The sequence below is a fragment of the Nomia melanderi genome, chromosome 12, assembly GCF_051020985.1.
Source record: "Nomia melanderi isolate GNS246 chromosome 12, iyNomMela1, whole genome shotgun sequence".
Taxonomy (NCBI): Eukaryota; Metazoa; Arthropoda; class Insecta; order Hymenoptera; family Halictidae; genus Nomia; species Nomia melanderi.
Window position 1 is genome coordinate 4,558,848 of NC_135010.1, and position 18,996 is coordinate 4,577,843.

The 18,996-nt window shown below is 32.4% G+C and overlaps 2 protein-coding genes across 4 annotated transcripts in view; both read right to left on the minus strand.

The window, feature by feature from the left end:
* Window positions 1–16,027, minus strand: part of LOC116426309 (UBA-like domain-containing protein 2) — a 73,319-nt gene extending 57,292 nt beyond the window's left edge. For 2 of the 3 annotated variants that reach the window (XM_076372875.1, XM_076372874.1), the window contains exon 1: window positions 15,704–16,027. In XM_076372875.1, the coding sequence (XP_076228990.1) occupies window positions 15,704–15,811 (108 nt within the window). In that variant the 5' untranslated portion in view covers window positions 15,812–16,027. The remainder of the gene's footprint in view (window positions 1–15,703) is intronic. The other variant, XM_031975101.2, reaches the window with a different exon arrangement.
* An 861-nt stretch (window positions 16,028–16,888) lies between these two features.
* Window positions 16,889–18,315, minus strand: LOC116426197 (tRNA-uridine aminocarboxypropyltransferase 1). The gene is made up of 4 exons (XM_031974832.2): window positions 17,917–18,315; window positions 17,714–17,854; window positions 17,451–17,634; window positions 16,889–17,344 (listed from the first exon to the last, which is right to left on the minus strand). Exons 1-4 carry the CDS (start codon window positions 18,142–18,144, stop codon window positions 17,022–17,024), a joined length of 876 nt encoding a protein of 291 aa, XP_031830692.1. The 5' UTR covers window positions 18,145–18,315; the 3' UTR covers window positions 16,889–17,021.
* Window positions 18,316–18,996: the final 681 nt, after the last annotated feature.

Below are 18,996 nucleotides of genomic sequence, written 5' to 3' on the forward strand. Positions count from 1 at the left end.
TGAAATGGCGATTGAAAGACGCCGCTCAAGTGCAAAGGGTTAACAGACATCTAAATTATTCAGGAGAAACAAAAAAGTTATCCAACGTTACCTAATGTTGCGTACCAATGATATCATTTTTAAATATTATTGATGGCCATACGCAAACGATAATAAATTGAAATAAAATTCTGGACGTATCTTTTATATAACTTTAAATATTTTGTGCAATATTCTATATTGCCCTGCGTTTCAAAAATCAAAATAGCCAATGCAAGTAAAAACATGAGTCAACCCTTTGCACTCAATTTATTCTCAACATTGTTGGGCGTGAACTTGTATTTATTTTTAGAGAAATGAATTTAAGTCGTGTGCAGCGGTAGAATTCATGTTTTATGTTTATTTTATTTATTATTATTATAATAAAATTGAATTTTTATATTCTTTTAAAGTGTGGTACTATTTATAACAATTTCCAAGGTTCTACAATAAATTTGTATTGTCATCACCAACATCACATACGAGTCCAAAGGATTAACTCGTGACCGGTCAACAATGCGTCAAGTGAAGTGTTTTTTAAATGACTCTACAGTTTCCGAGGAAACAACAGCTGAGCAGTTACATTGACGCTGTTTGTAAACAAAATTCTTCGCTTCGACCTGCGTTTCAAGAATAAAAGAGAATGGCACGGTGCCCACCCATGTTGCATGCCATTTTGTCGCCGACGCGACTGTAACGTTTTCCAAACGTATATGCGCGGCTCTAATAATTCTTACCAGTCGGGCCATAACTCTGTCGGCGGTAAACGGCAAGAATCATTGAATCGATACGTGAAACGTGACGACAACCCAGGAGTTAATAACAACTCCGCTTACTTTCAATAAGCGAACCTGACGTTATTCTGCTTTTACGTTCTGCCTTGCTTTTATAATACTATAATAATGCGATGAACACTACAACAATCAGATTTTATTACACGATAGAGAGGTTTATTTGTTTGAGTTTATTTTAACCAGTTAACTGCGTTCGACTAGTATACACGACATCATAGAACACAAAATGGTACTCATTTTTTTCACATAAACATTCAATTTCGCTTCATTTCGCTGTAGTTTTTCGTTGGAATATATTATAAACGCATTCGTCCCGGGTTTGACGAATATACACTTTATTATTTAATTTTATTGCACGCAAAATGAGAGATTTTTGAAACTAAATTCCACAGTTAACAGGTTAACCCCTTGCTCTATAATTTATTTCTCAACTCTGATCGACACGACAACTTTGTCATTAACATTAGGTTTACGGAACGCGTCAAATTGACGCATATTGGATTTTAGAAATATTATTTTGTAAATGTTAACGCCGATTTTGATTGATGCGATCACACTGACATGTACCCCAATTACCTACTATCAAATCTCCAGTTTCCACAATCTAAATAAACGAGCATCAATTCTTTTAGGAATAATAGAATGAAGTGTACAATAAATGCCCGTAAACCTAGTGTTAATAATTTATTGAGAAAAAAGAAAAATTCTATGCATATTCTGTGTCCACATTTGCTCTAAAATATAATAATTCATAACGGAAAAGTAATACTTCATTTGAATTCACAGGAACTGAGTGATATTTGTTTCTTTAATTCTGTTTAAAATCTTCACCGCGAGTCTTGCGCATTATTGTAAGACAAGGGGTTAAACCATGCAGAGTCACGTCCTGCAGAAAACTTTCGTTGCCAGCCAGATCGAAAATTGGCCAATTTCTACCCTTGCCCTTTCTATTTGCAAAGGGGTTGGAAACGAAATATCCAAGTTTCCGATTAAAACACGACCGTGTCAGCGATCGCATTATCAGGGTGCAGGCCGTTGACCTTCATATCGAATAGAAACGAAAGACGCGGGGTTCGTGTCAACGATGAGAGACACTGACGGTGACAGAAACAGAACAGATGGACTTTGCCAGATGTCACCGCAATGGATCGTCGTAATCTACCGCTTCTCTAGCTCGGGACCGACTCTTTCAAAAGGATCCCCGATTAAACCGGCGTGCTTCAACGATCGAGAGCAACGATAATGATAACAATAGTTTTATTTCCCCTATCCCGGGAACCGTCTCGATGCGACGACCGCGTAATTACATCTTCTAATCAAGCTACCCGGTAAACATACGATTGGACATCGGAATGCGTCCAAATTTAACCAATTAGCTGCTTGTAACCAGCATACTCGTCATGAAGAGTAAGGTTTTGTCTTACGATGAATATACTCGTTTTGACGTAATGGCAAGATTTTGTGGTATGACGAGTGTACTCGTCAAGCGTAAAAAGTAGTGACAGTTTGCTGTTTAAATTGCGATTTTAGTGAAAACGAAAATACATTCGTAAATTTCAAGATGTTTTGAATATTTAGAGGGCAAGGTGAAATAAAACGAACAAATGAAAAAATATAAATAATTATTAGGTTAAAAATCTCACAAGGAGATTTTGAAAAAGTATTTTATTTCTTATTTAGCTGTGATGCTGAAAATAGAAGTATTTATATCTTTATCAGGTAAAACCACAAATTATTGTATTCGACATTTGTCATTAAATATAAATATAGGATATTAAAAATTAAAGAAGTATACATTTAGTACTCCACAACATGATCAAATACAAAATGTCAAAGTATTAATCAACTGATTTATGTATGCTATAAAAATATTCTGCATTTTACATGTATTTCAGTTACAAATGCATTCGAGGTTGCGAATTACTGATACAGATACATATATTTGTCAACTACTTATCTACAAACGTAATTTGAAGTGTAGCATATTTAAGAAACGAACAATATATTTTCTGTCGTTCATCACATTATATTAAAATATGGTATCTTTTACTATTTTTATATCCCGATGGTACTTTAAAGCACCATTTTCATAAAAATACCAACACGAACGAGCTGCACTTACGTTTAAACAAATTGCATTCAATTTAAGGGGCGATTAAATATACGTGGAACGTTTAAAAAGTTCCCAAGAAATGTAAATAAAAAGACAGCAAATTAAATTAAACGCTTTATTTTTCAACATATATTCCATTTAAGTTAAATACTAATATTTGTAGTATTTCGACTAGAATACAATTACGAATCAAATGTATTTAAATTTGTAATCACTTTGATACAATTTAAAAGATTATTATATACACATTTGCCTTGAGCATTGTAAACAATAATTTATAGTTCCAAAACATCTAATTTTTTAAAACCTGAAAAATGTATTATATTCAACAAAATTCTACTATAAAGTGCCCAAATTTTCAAAAAAATTTAATTCACAAATTATTAAACACAATTTGCAAGCATTATTATAAGCACTCTGGCCTTGACGATTAAAAATAATAGACTACAGTTAGCATAGCACGTATTACTTAATCAAAAGGAAGTATTTAAAACAAATGCAGCAACAGTGACATAATTCTGGGCATAAAAAATGATCCTGCATGATAATATTGTCAACACTCACGCGTGCTGCAAATGAGTACAGTCCACCGATTTTTTGCCACCATGAGTCCTGCTTAAGAATTCAAGTGCTCCACTGCGACCATTATGTAATTGAGAATCCATACTAGAAAATTCCGTTAATCCGCTACATCTATTCGTTCCCATTCTTTATTTACCAACACGTCGGTATTTACGTGAACGACCGGAGACTGGTGTACACATACGGCACAAAGAAAAATATTTGGCACTTGTTCCACGCTCGCGCGATATGAAATGCTAAAAATAAACGAAGGAAATGTCGATCCCGTGTGATCAATATCGCGCCAGTTTGAATGGTGCTTGCTAATACGGTCGTGTATTGGGTTGCCCAAAAGTTCGCGGTGTTCTTTACGCAAGGAAACTCTTGTATGAATGAGTGTCCAAAAAGAGGCCTTTTATTTAACCTCCTGCTCCAGAATATTTTGTCAGACTAGCGATGAAAATTTTAAATGGAATTTAACAAATGTAAATGTTACTTAATTCTTTCAAGCCTTAACTGTTAATAAACTTCAAATTAAAGTAATATTCGGGAATATTATTTTTCTATTATTAATTGTAACGCTTTAGAGTAAATGTAGATATAGCATAAGCGTAGAATTTGTTCTCTTTTTCTGATGAATTATGAAGAATAAAATTGGGAAAGATATCGCGAAGCAAAGGATTAACCATATTTTATAAATTTTTTAATTCATATAAAAATTCAGAAAAGGTAGGCAAACAAATTACTATTCGCTGTAAGGACTGGTGTAACATTATATATCCTTCCTTACAAATTGAAAAATAAAGATAGTAATTCAACAAATAAGAAGTTTTAAAAATTTAGATTATAATATGTATAAATTATATATATTTATTAAAAATTGATTACTTTTCAAAAATACAAAATTCCAGCAAGGCCTTCTCTTCTATTTGCTAATAGGTAATTAATTTTAAAAGAAAATTGGTGAATTATTATTATTCTGGTATGTAGACTGATATTTGTAACATTGGCCATTCTTTTATAATTAATTTCTATTATTGAGAATGATAATTATGAAACGAAACTTCGTAGAAACGATTTTTACATCACATTCTGTTGTTTGTTCACAAAAAATAACTTTGAAAAACATGTAACAAAGGCCCTCCTTCTAGACGCTTATTCGTATCTCGTTAATAATTATTTTTGACGTAAATTCACGACATTTTTAACCATTTCTGTGATAGAATTTTCATCGTAGAATATTATTGCACTTTCATTACCTGCTCGCATTCAATGTTTCGATTTTGTCATCATCCACAAGAGAGTGGCCTTGATCTTTAAGCTCGTGATTTCTGTCTCTAAACTTAGCAAACGATTCGTGAATTTTCTGATGGGACGCGTTCCTTGTGAACTTTATGAAGGTCATATTTATCATACATTTATCATTTAACCCTCCGACTTACAATTTATTTTCTAACTACACTCATAGAAGTTGTTTTATCGATAATTACTTTTCACCAAGGAAAGAAATGAAGCATTCACTGTGAACACACAATGTTCTGCAAAAAACAAGTCATCGTAAAAGTAAAGTAGCATTTTTCTTGGATTAGTATCAACTAAATAATGTTCACATTTATTAACCTTAGATCTCTAATATAATACTAATACTTTTTAAAATCATATCAAAATTACAAAACAAATACGAATGTTGATACTTTTTGTCTAAATTAATGGTACAACAAGATTTAAATAGATTAGGCTACACAAAAATATTATGAATTAAACTATATAAATCATAGCTAAGATGTTTATTTTAAATAATATTCAAATTTACCAACACTACATTACTAAATTGTAATCTGTTCAGTAATATTTTTTAATATCATATCAAAATTACAAAAGAAATATGGACTTCAGCACCTTTTGTGTAAATTAATAATATAACAAAATTTAAATAGATTACACTATATAACAGTTTTATAAATTAAACAAATATAAATAATAAATAAGAATTTTATTTTAACAATAGATTAGTGATCTATGGTTAAATTCAATCTAAAATTTTATCTTTAAGATCCTATAACTTATAAAACTCAGTCTTCAATACAAACTTTTTCGATACTATAGAGAAACTATAAATAGAAAGGCAAAAGTTGATTCGGTCTCTGCGCGAATCTGTAAATTCCGCGTAACACGTGTGTTGCATATAAACATACATTTTTTGTAAAGAGGAAACATTATTTTGATGAAAACACGTTGGTGCTTTAAAGGTTAGCACGTTGACTGTCGTGCGGAACACCAGTCATTGGCACCAACGCCATGGAGGTCATCAATGACCGACGACGATGGAATTAATTACGGTAGTCGATTCGACTGAATGCCAATGTTTGTAAACTTATCGATATTGTTAATATCATAACGCAAACCGTTGAATTTTAGCAAGATAAATGAGCAAACCGTGATAACGCAACTCAATTATGTAATTTCATGTAATGCTTTAGTGTCATATACAGGGTGGCCATTTATATTCATCAGTTAAGTACTTCGAAGCTACTTTTAACGATACAAAAAAAGTTTCTTATAAATTTCTTATCATTTTGAGAGAATTTCTTGTATTTCAAAATTTGTAGGCCAAGGTTGTTCGGATATTTCAAAAATAATTGTCGGTTTTTTAAAAACATACTCATATATTTTTATTTTCGCCATTTTGTGAGGAATATTTTGAGAAATCCGTTAGCGCGCTAAAAAATTATTAATATTAATAACTGTAATTTTTTAATTATTATAGATTATTAATATTAATAATTATAATCTAATTATTATTAATCATTACTATTACCAATTGTAATGTAATTCGTGTACTATTACTATATCAATTGCAATTTAATCCTTGCCAATTATTAGTATAGATAATTGTAATTTACTTATCATGAATTACTAATATTAATAATCATAATATTACTATTAAATTATCCTTTATTCAAACATAACACGACTATTATCTCTACTGTAATTGTAACATTAATATTATCATTACTATAATTATAACATTACTATTCATTAACCCTTATCTTCAAAAAAGCTCCTCTCGAGAACTCAGAAATAGAAATTCCATCCTTAAAACTCGTTTGATCAAGTTTCGATGCAACTCGCTATAGGTTCGAACCCGTCCCTACTAATCACGAAAATACCTCGTGTATTGTGTATTGATGCCGGCACATGAGGAAGAGAGGAATACTGAGGAGAAGGGAGGGACGAGAGGTAAGCGGCGGAGGAGGTGGGAGCAAGAGAAAGAGAGAAAGAGAAAGAGAAACTGGAAAGGTACCGGGGTAACGTAACAGACTTGCCAGTAGTCATTAGAACTCATGTCGTAATCTGTTGTTAAACGCATTAGCAGCCGGACGGAGAAAGTTTTCAGACTAAACTCGGCGAGCGCTCAATTCTCTCTCCTCCTTTATTCCTCCGTGTTCTCCCTAGATAACGTTCCATTGCTAATGCGGATTATTATTTTATTCGTACTGATCTTTGAATCCGTGAAATCCAATACGGATTTATAAAAAGGGAATTAACATTACAACTACCAGACCGGTTGACATGACCCATTCCTGATTTCTTCCTTTTGCAAGCATTAAAAAGATATCATTACAGATGTTTTCTTGAGAAATGATTAAAGACATTAATTCAGCAATACGTAAACTAAATTGTAAATCAACTAAAGTCTCAATAGACACACTTTTGGAATTTCTGTAGAGAAATCTCGAAAAGTCAATTTTACTGCTCGGTAATTCTAGTGCTAATGTCGCATTATAACGCTCTGATTGCATTTTTCGAAAACAGTAGAAGCTTCGACTATCCAATTAATTTTAGTTTTGCCTTTTTCAATTGACTGTTTTAGATATTCGTTGAATGAAATTTGTAACTCTGCCAAATTGGGTATACACGTATTCGCACGGCTCCCTTTCATCTAACATCTAATGACTTAGTAGAAAGATGTCATAGTACACGTAAGGCAGCTGTAATATGCAATTTACACATTATAGATGCGTTACCAGTCGTGTTATTGGGACTACGAACAACGTATAAAAGAGACATCAAAACTTCACCAGCAGAAATGGTTTCTGGAATGACCGGAAATTTCTTTTATGATTTAGATTCTCCGACAGATCCATAAATCTTTTTAGGAAAACATCGAAAAATAATCAGAACAATTAAGCCGGTTTAACCATCTCATCATTCGCTAGCGTTACCATTTTTATTGGAATAATACGTGAATCGAGTATTTTTAGATTTTGAAAAGTTTTGGTTCAGTTTACAGTACAGTAGAACCTCGATTATCCGATTTAATTAGGTGATTAATAGTCCAAAAGATAAATATATACCAAACAATAGCGATTTGGTTAATATGTAATCCTACTGTATTATCCCTTTGTACTCGAAAGTGTTTCGCTAGAAATATTCAACATTTTCTAGTAAGGCATAGGTGGTGTTCATTAAAATTATTTTAACGATAATTCACAAATAAATTAAGGAACAAAGTGATTTTACTTCAATATTTCGCACAGAGATGCATTAAACAAAGTTTAATATCAAATGTTAAACTGTGTAATTTTATTGTGTCAAATCAAGTGGTGACTAAGAGTGTAAGGGTTATTATATTTATTTTCTTCTACCCATAAATTACTTTCATTTAGCATACGTGTTAAACAGAAAGAATAATTTGTATAAGGATTATTAATTTTCGGTGTCCTGGAAGTATATCAGTCATTCTTTACGTTGATCAAGAAAGTTTACAAACTTAACTCAGCTGCACATTTACATTTTTATTAAATTCAGAAGTATGGATGAAAAAATGAGAAAAAGATAAAACCAAAGAAAACTACGCAAATGAAAGAAGGAAACGTGATTAGGTCGAAGAAAATATCTGGAACACTGTAGAATTAAAAGCGTCATTCACAGGAAAGAAGTTCTTTCACAGACCTCACGACGTGACACAGTTTAGGTCTAGGCAATGGTCAATGGCTAGATGATGAACTGATGGTCAATGGTCAGGAGAACATCCCTAGTGTCCTCCTTTCTACCTGTACAACATTTCATTTGTACCCTTTCAATTTCCAACTCAGGTTTTATAGATATTTTATTTAATATTACTTTTTATCGAACTGGTAAGTGCAAATTGGAAAATGGTAATTTGATTTACAAATGTTAAGAATTCTTTGAAACGATAGACAGTTGCAAAAATTTTTAAATAATTATTCCAATATACTTGAATCTCTATGTGATTTAAAGTTTTGTGAATCTACTATGGATATCATAATCCAAAAAATAATTAAATGAACCGTTCATTATGACAATTTAGTTTTCATTGTGCAGGGATATTTAAAAGTTTGTATTTCACTTCATTCGAAAATCGTAATAAAGTCCAATTAATTTATTTCCGTTAAATAAATATATTGAATAAGTCTATTATGTAAATGACTTTCATAAGAACCTATTATATCAATATGTTTGTTTAAGCTAACAAAATGCACTTGCATCATCTTCGTAATAAAGGATTATGCAATATTTATTAATAAATTTTCAATTGATTGAAACATATTTTCCGATGTAAATATTAAATCGTTTATAAACAAGGAATTTACACTAAATTACGCATAAATCACTTATTTTTCCAATACCTCTTAAAAATTGACTTCACACTATTTACATAATAAATTTTTCTCATAATAAATTCATTTTTTGAACATTAACATTAAAGCTACCATATAATTATGTAATACGAATAATATGTAACTCCCATGAAAATGACAATAATACATTTTTTAAATTTCCACAGAAAGTCCTTACAGTATGCAACTGAAACCATTAATTTGTAAAATAATTTCGGATATTTAATACATTTGTATATCAACAATTGCAAATAAAAATCTAAAACCAGTAATTTTCAGTAGCATAGTAATTCTAGTGCCAAAAAGACTATAAGAATCGCTTATAGAGAACATGTTTTACAATTATATTCCGCATGTGTACCATACGTAAAACTGAAGCTTAACACATTTGCGGACGCGGATGCTATAGTACTCATTTTCATTGTAATGCAAAATGACATGAATGCTATAACATTCAAATTCATAAGCCATATTATCATGCATTTAATTTTCTATAGTCTTAACTTTCAAAAATTATTATTCATTTTAACCCGCGGAGTACTGCATTTGCACTTTTTCTATCTTTGCAGCTGATCAAAACTTTTACTGTCTGCAAACGTGTTAAGACACAATACAGTGTTCTCCCTGCAACTTCGCATTCCAAAGACCCCTTTAACGTCTCATCTCCATTTAACACTAGAATTACCAAGCATTTAAACTGACTTTTCCAAATTTCTGTATAAAACTTATAACTGTGTACTTTCTAAAAGAAGCATCTGTACCTTCTCAGCAATTGTAAAAGAAGGAATCAGGAATGGGTCATTCTGACCTATATGGTAGTTCTAGTGTTAAACCATCTCGTAACTCTACCTGAAAAGTTTTCATAAAAGAAACTGACTGGTGAGTATCAGCCAGTAAAGACAAAGACGAAATAGCCTTCGCTATTCCCGAGCATCTCGCTAAACCCACCGAATTTCACGAAGTTATAGAGGAAATACATAAATAAACATGATGCGTGTCTTGCACACTCCTCTTTAAGATTCAGCACGTTGTATAGTTACTATAGAAATGGCGCAGGTGGTGTCTCCTCGAATAAGTTAGCGGTATATGTGCGATAGAGACAGAGAATATTAGCTGTTCACGGACAGGAAGTGGAAAAATATTATTTAGTATATTATTCACGAAATTACACACTGCAGGTATCAAGCCTTTTTCTTGAAAATTGTTAACAAACTGTTATTCCTTTCCAGACAATATACTCTGATGTCTTGACTGTTACATGCTCATTGCGATAGCTACTTTGCTTGTAGCTAAATCCTGTTAGTTTAAAGCTGCTGAGAAGTCGATTAATACCAATTCCATTGAATGAGATGACAAAAACAGCGGACACGTAATCTTACAAGAAAATTTAATCGAACTGAAAGTTTCGATTTGAAACCCTTGTGACATCGCGGAGCATGTTACATAAGAAAGACTTTTCTTCCGCAGGAAATTTATTTCGAAGCGATGAGAAATCGGGTCGACTGAAATTTGACGACTGTTTTGATTCCGCGTAATCGTCCCGCTCGTAAAACGAGAAAATAATTGTTTGTAAGTGATGTGTTACAAAAAAATTTGCTTGTCATTACGTGATAAGCAATAGGAGACGATGATTGTTGCTTTCAGAAAATCTGGCCGACTTGTGTACACAAGGATGAGTCATCCAACCTGTCGACCCTCAATTACTCACAGATTGAACGCGGATTACACATATTTATAGCGTGCACAAGTAATCAAAGCGCAATAAAAAAAAAATCATCGATCAATTATGTTCAATGTGGAAAGATCTTTAATAAAAGAAATAAATTCCAATCTAGATTTCTGCGTTTAATCTATGAGCGCGTGGACCTGTGAAAAATGTTACTTGTGCAAGGCAACACATCAATTTCATCATTTTCAGATTGTTGAACGAAACGCCCTTTTACTTCTAACGAGACGCAAAAGAACATTAACGAGTGAGGAAAAATATTAACGTGCGAACATTAAAACTTTATGTGTATTGAAATACGTGTAATACGTGTTACAAAATAATAAGAATCGACAGAATGACTACCTAATAACTAACGCTCGAGTAAAACAGTATTAAGGTGTGAACATTAAAAAAAAACTGATATGCATGAAAATATTAACAACGCGAATTACCATAAGAATCGATATTATCTTGCCGGCATTTCTGAATAAATTATCCTCTCATTTTTACCGGGACACAAAAGAATACTAATCATCGAGTAAATAAATATTGTAACACGAACTTTACTGACTGATATGCATTGAAATATTCACAACACGAATTACCATAGTGGTAAATAATATATCATCGCTATTTCTCTATTTGAATAACTTACTTTTGAGGAGACAAACATAAGCATTAATTTTCGAATGAAAAAATACTAACGTGCGAATATAAAAATTAATATGCATCAAAATACTAACAATACAGATTACCTAAACAATTGATACTATATCGATAGCATTAATAACGTAGTATTCTCAAAATAACTTAACAGACTTGCGAATTTTACATAAGCGATACAAATCTCTATAGTATTTTTGAGAATAATATGTTTTCGATTAAGAATAAAAAAAAAACATGTTTCCTCCTTCGAGACGCGATACGCAGGTTATTTTTACGAGACGATGTGACGATAATAACTACAGAGTGACTTCAATATTGAACGCTGCCATCGATATTCTTATGAAACTATTTATTCGAAATGGAAAGATTACAATTTAACATCCGGTCCGCGCTTGTGTGGCAAGCGCTCGATAAACAGATCACGGAATTATCAATCTAATCTCGTAACCCATCATCTAGGAATTAAGAATTATGAATGAATTATGAATTAACGCATTCCACCGGGTACACCGTATGAAAACGTGTCACGTGTTACATAAAATACTTAAGAATTTCATTGAAACGCCGCCGACGTTAATAACCGCTGGTAAACATAGCCACACTTAATATAGAATAGTTGCATAATGATCATAATCATGCGATGATCGAAAAGGATGGAACAAACTAATTCGATTGTAATTCAAAATACAATTTAACCCCTTGTCCTACAGTATCGTGTCAGACTGGTAGCAAATATTTTAAACAAAGATTTCAGAATTTTGGAATTCAACGATTTTCGAATTTAACAAATCAAATGTTACTTAATCCTTTTGAGTCTAAATGAAATATAATTTTTTTAAACATTTCTCATATAATTTTTTTGTTGCTGATTAAAATGTTTTGCAGTAATTCTATGCAACATAGAATGAGAGTAGAATTACTTTCCTTTTCTAATGGATTATGACGACAAAATAGTTCTGTCGAGCGCAGTTGTGGAAGAAATTATAAAATAAGGGATTAACAAATAAATTTGATTCGTGTTACTACGAACTATGGGTCATTTTTTATACGTAAACGATTTGTGCTTTCAATCCTGAAAAATGAGATACTTGATTTTGACGCATATCAGTATTCTATTCTTTTTTTAATCTAATATTTAAGTTTAAGTACATACGAAGTAAAGGAAAACATTATTCCAGATACTCTACCATAATATTAATAAATTTAAATTAAAAAATAGTGGGTTTGATTATGCAATTTCTATTTAAATACAATTGTTTGTAAAAGATTTTCAAATATTATAATTAACTTCTCGCTTTGCGAAAATTACCCTAAGTTATCAGTTAATCTTATTAGATTTAATGATGCATCTTGTATTTGCAAATATATATCGGTAAATAAATATACAATTGAACAATTTAATGGTAAAAGTTTCTTTAAAGTTAAAATAATATTTCAAAAAGACGCTGCTAATTTATGTGTTTGGGTTAATTGAATCATGTTCCATTAACTCCTAACATTATGATTTCTTTCAACGTTACTCTCTTCACCTCATCTTTAATAATTCATTAGTAAGAAAAATATAATTCTATGTTTATTATGTAAATATTATATAGAATTATATACTAATATTATATAAAATGTATAATTTCGTCGAAAAAGAAAGAGAACATTAAAATTTAGCAATTTCTTAATTTTACTGTCATACTTCATAGCAACTTTATTAAAATTCATTACATACACTGACAACCAGTTGTTTAAGAATATATTACAATTCCGTAAATAAACTGCATTAACATTTCATACCTTTTTTTGAACACGTTGAAGTCGTAAACAGAATTATATATGCGATACGTTATGCAAACGTTCGCTGTCATAAATTATTTTGTAAAAATCAATGTCAGAAAAATATTTATACCATCAAATTAGAAACGAACTAGAAATATTACGAATAAGTTTGTCTTTCTTTATACAATCAACATTAAAAACACGTACGCGGATAGTGGTATTTATTATAGAAACTAGGATACTGTAATTAATTACGTTTACAAAAATACAAATATTACAGTTATATAGAGAAGTTACAAAGTAAATAACTGGCAAAACCAATCGGAATTAGGAACGAGACTATAAAGAGCAGCAGGCACGGTTCTACGGTTGATTTTAAAATTTCGAGAAGAAAATGAATCGAGGAAGTGTTACGCCACTACAAGATGGCCGAACACTTTTCAAAATAACTATATCGATTATTATAACATCAACACGATATATTTACTCCCTGATTTTTATATGAACATACATTTACACCTTTTCCTATAAAGAATGAAAACCTTAAAAATTGTTTCATATCACTAGCAAAAGTAATTTTACGATTTTCGTAAAATTCATTGTCATCGAAACTACAAAAAACTTCCCGCGAAAGAAAAATGGCCGATAATTCCTGGCCACGGATAAGATAATAATTGCTGAAAGGCCACTGCAGGTTCTTGACCGCATTGTATGTATCATGTGAAAGTATGAGAAACGTAAACGTCGCCGATTTCGGATAGCACCGAGAAATTATCGAGTAAGCACGTTATTATTTTTCATCAGGGTTCAGCACTGCCGTGGCTCGTTAAGCTTAAACCGTGAGTTGTATTAACCCGTGAAAGTTTGACACGAATAAGCGCGAATAATTTCGTTACGGATTTAAACGTCCTGTCGTGTCTAACGGGTGCTCGTACATTCACGATTCGATTGACTCTCACCGGTTCATCGGCAAATATGTAAGAATTATTTACCCATTGTGTACATAACTTCTGTATGCACGCGTGACTCATCGGGAGAGTCACTAACATAAAATTAATAATAAAAACTTTGTGGTTACAAGCGTGACTTAACAAGTACCAATGACAACGAAAAAATAAATAACTGCACCTAAAAACACTTGTACAGGTTAAACATTTTATTGTCCATGGTACATGCTATAAATTTATGGACACCCAGTATATACATATATATGTATATATAGTAATAGAGTGAACAGAGCAAGACGTAATATTCGACAATTTGAGCGACGACTAATACACCACACGCGTTTACTGTGCATGAGAATACAAGTTTGATAATTGAACCGGTTTTGGGGAATTTGATCGTTGCACGGGGTTTCGAATAAATACACGTTCGCATGTAACCGACGCTTGTTTACATCAAAGCGTGGGTAATACATATGTATGTATACATATAAATATACATATATATATGGATACATATACACACACGGATGGTCGTTCTGTTTTGTTTTCATTTACAATGTTAATGAACGATTACGCGGATTTTATTAATCGTGTGTGTCGGTCAATTGATTCACTTCGTACGCGCACGCCACGTAGAAAAGGTTAGGTTAGTTCGGTTGCACGTTATATCGGACTCATAGTAAACGGGATCGAATTTACATAAAGTAAGAAAGGTTTATAACAGAAACGATGATCCGGAGATCGATAGGCTTGGAAACCCGGCATCAAAAAGATAGTTATTGTTGGAGATTGACGCACGCGATGTCAGCGTTGTTTCCATTGTTAACAGGCTGGCCGGGTTTATGCAGGGCACTTTCGGCGAAATTAAGCACCATATAGATTCGGGCTAGCTTATTTCGAGGGACAACGAATAATTAGAGGCGACGACTATGCGTCCGTCGGGCGTCGTTAAATAAAACCGGTGTATATAAATACGAAATTGCGGCTAACTACGGTCACGAGTTAGCTTAAACGAAAACAAATAGAAGCCGTAGTAAACGTGTTAATCTGAAAGCATCGCGCGATGCTATAACCTTGACGAGATACTAGCGATCCCACTCGTCGGGAACGAATAACGAACAAAACCTCTTAGCAACATCGTATGATTTTTATGAATGGACTTCATCCTGTGTGGTAGTAAATGTGCTCATTGACTCACGAGCGGTTACGAATCGTAATTGTCGCGAATCGATAGACCTTAAAACATTCACGCACGTGACAACCAATGGCAAAACATTGATCCGGTGAAATGTAATCGACCCTATCAATTTATCCAACGCGGTACATGTAATATTTCCGAGTGGAATCAACGACAATAGCACCTGGGACGGTCGGCCATTTTCGCTGCTTTGTTTACGTAGCCGTATATCGAGCCGCGACGCACATAAATACGATGAAGTTCTCGATGTTCGGCGTGAAAAAGATGCGGAAAACCATTTTCATACCTCGAATTGCCAGTGTGCTGCCTGCAGCAACTGTTTCGCTTGCTCTCTGGCACAACCTGCAGCCAACACGAACTGATTGATCATCACTTGCTCGCGAAGGGCGTCCATTTTTTCGTCTCGTTTTTCCGAGGAAAAGGGAAAATACCGGAAGAAACGGGACACGCGCGAGACACGAGCACGGCACAGCCTTTCGTGTCGCCGAGCTTTTACTCTGCCTCAACTTTTAGTTTAGACGCGAGCGCGGCTAACGAGCGGCGACCAGCCTCTTGTTTTCAAAACTAAACTCATCGCAGACGGCTGACGAGCACCGCGGGTTGCGGAACGTAAGAGGCGAGGACAGTGTGACGTCACTATCAGCTATTCATGAGTGAATGTACTGCCTCCCCTGTGTTTGGGGACCTTCTCTTCGCCGTGCGCCCTCCCTGTTTCGATTGTTTATTTTCGAACACAATAAACAATGCAAAATTTTACAGATCAATGAACGATGTGATCATTTAATTGTACGTCGTTGTTGTTTCTCGAATATTGTTAGGCATATGATTCGAACAAGTCACTCGCTTGTGGATTAGACTCGTTCGAGAGGTATTTTCACACAGAAATAGATAACATGATTTCGTATTTCGTTTGCTGGGAATACCTATTAGGTCACCCACCTCTGTTCGAGAAACATCGTTTTTGTAATGTATTAGAGGCTATGTTGGAAGTCTACAAGTTTGCAAGCCTGCTCGTGTAATCCTGTTTTGCGATAATGCAATTTCTATATTGCCGATTGTAGTTAAAAACCAATAACATGAAAAATGTTGAAAATTTGTAGGTACAGATAAAGAATACACTGTGCTCTTCTGCATTTTAAGTCACGAACAGTGATGTTAAAATATCGAAATGAATTATAAAAATAATAAGAGTATAATTCGAATCTAATTTGCGTTAACAGTTCGATTATATAAGCTGCCATATATGATATGTGTAAATTTAATTATACACATATAATATATACGTAGGTGTTTTAAACAAACATTGCCGAATTGAAAATTAATTTTAATAATATTTTTCGAATGTTTCAAGTAGAGATTGTGTACATGTATAATTTTATATGATGCATGTTCTGATTGTTATACAAAGAGGAATTTAAAATATACATATGAAATATCAGTTACAATAATTAATAATTTATTACCATTTTAAATAGACTTTTTACACACTTATAATTTTTTTAAGGTAAAATTAAATATAGTAGAAATATTTTTAACATCAATTTTTTATTATTAGATCTATAAGACATTAATACTTTATCATAGAATAGTTTTTTATCACAGAATTATATTAATGGTCTCTTGTATGCCCATAACTTATCATGATCGTAAATAGTGTGAATTTTCTCATACATATACTTAAAAAAATATAGAAGATTGTCATATTGACCCCTGTATCTCTGATCTGTCTCAACTAACTCGTCTTTAATTGATTTTGTAACAGAATTCTCCAAGTCAGCATATCCATCTATGACACCAAATGCGCATGTATGCAATTCTACTAAGAATTGATGAATTGCTTCAATTGTAGCTAAATACCACCTTGGACTCTTTTTTTGATGACGCCAAAATTGTGATATTCGTGACTTTAATATGACACATTGTAAATCTGTCAACAAATGTTGTTTTAAATTTTTTGTTTCTATTGGAATCTTTTGATGTAGCAATATTATTGTTATATACATGATAATAATATTCTATGTTTTTATATTTACCTCTCAGTCTTTGGTCTTTATAAATGGCTTTTGTTTGATGCCACGTACTATCAATAAAGACAGCTCTCTTTATAGGGAATTCTTTCTCTATTCTGTTTATAATTATTTTGTCGCCTTGTTCAATCTTTTTTTCAAAAAGGGATTCAATGGTTTTGCCAGTTTGGCTAGGAAAAATTAAGACAGTCTAAGGGATGATATTATTCAGACTAATTTATAAAACTTGAAACTGCTATATGATTCAAAGAAAATATTTTTCAGCATACCTCTTCTTTATTTATTATTTCTGGAAAATCTGGATATGTAAAGATTTTGACATCTTCTGGTGCAAGTACAGCTGCATGAATTGCAGTGCTTTTCCCATCGATTTCACGGGCATGCTTAACAATATCAATCTTAATTGGTAACTGAAAATGCACAAACTTATAATCTTCTGTCACATAATAAATATACGAAATTAATACAATACCTTTACTTTCGGAAAATACTTTTCATTGATAACTGGCAAGTAACACGAATAACAAAAAAACTTTCGTGATTTGTAACAACGTTCACATATTTCTCTGCCTTCTATTGAATCTAAAATTTGTGCATCATTAATTTTTAAATGACGAAATGGTGCTTTATCAATAATATTCTGTTCTTTCTCCAACTTCGAAAGTTCTTTAGTGTAATCGTTTATTATTATATTTGCCATCTCTTAAAATGCATAGAAATTTCGAAAAATCAATAATATTATCTAACAATGCTTTGCATACTATCAAGATAATATGAACAGCTGATAGAATATTTCTGTCTTGCACATTATGAATTAAAAAAAACAATTCCTGATGTTTACTATATGATCCATCTATTGAAGAAAATACGTACTATTTTAAATCATAGAGTTACCATCTAGATTTAGACCACAGACTTCAGATACGGATAGACATTGTATGCAATATAATTTTCTGTTAATTGTTCTGAAATACCAACACTGCCGAATGTACCCTAACAAATTCATGTTGCAATTTTATTTAGTTCGGTAATTGGCCGTCTTATCTGAATGTTGGTATTTCACCAAAAATGCACAAAATTATATTGCATTTTAACATCTATATAAAAAAATATATTTGACAACAATTAGGGCTGTATTTCTGACAAATTTTGCACACAGTTTCCTTTTAAATAGAAATAATGTTTTGCGAGAAAAATTTGTCGCAATGAAATGATTAAAATGCAAAATTTTGGAAAAAAGTGATTACTCATTTTAGTGTCACTCCCTGCAATTTCTAAAACTTTTCTAATTCGTCCTGTTCTGGTTTGTCTGACGTTCTACGAATATTTTCAAATGTTTACAAGAAGAATTTTCGTCAATTTTAAAGTTAAGACAAAATTTTGTAGAAAAACGTTTTTACCACTGTAATCTTATTTTCTGCGCTATCATTATAAGATACGACAAAAACACTGCTTTACGATGCGTACCCTTAAGTTTGTAGCTACTTTGAGTTTGTTTCACGTATTATCGTCGGATGGAGCCACCATTCACTTTTTTTAATTCGACAACAAG

Coding starts and splice junctions, on each gene's coding strand:
- LOC116426197 (XM_031974832.2), bottom strand. CDS start 18,144: ATGGCAAATATAATAATAAACGATTACACTAAAGAACTTTCGAAGTTG. Junction 17,635..17,713: donor AAATAATAAATAAAGAAGAG/GTATGCTGAAAA, acceptor ATCATCCCTTAG/ACTGTCTTAATTTTTCCTAG. Junction 17,345..17,450: donor TAAAGACCAAAGACTGAGAG/GTAAATATAAAA, acceptor ATTTGTTGACAG/ATTTACAATGTGTCATATTA.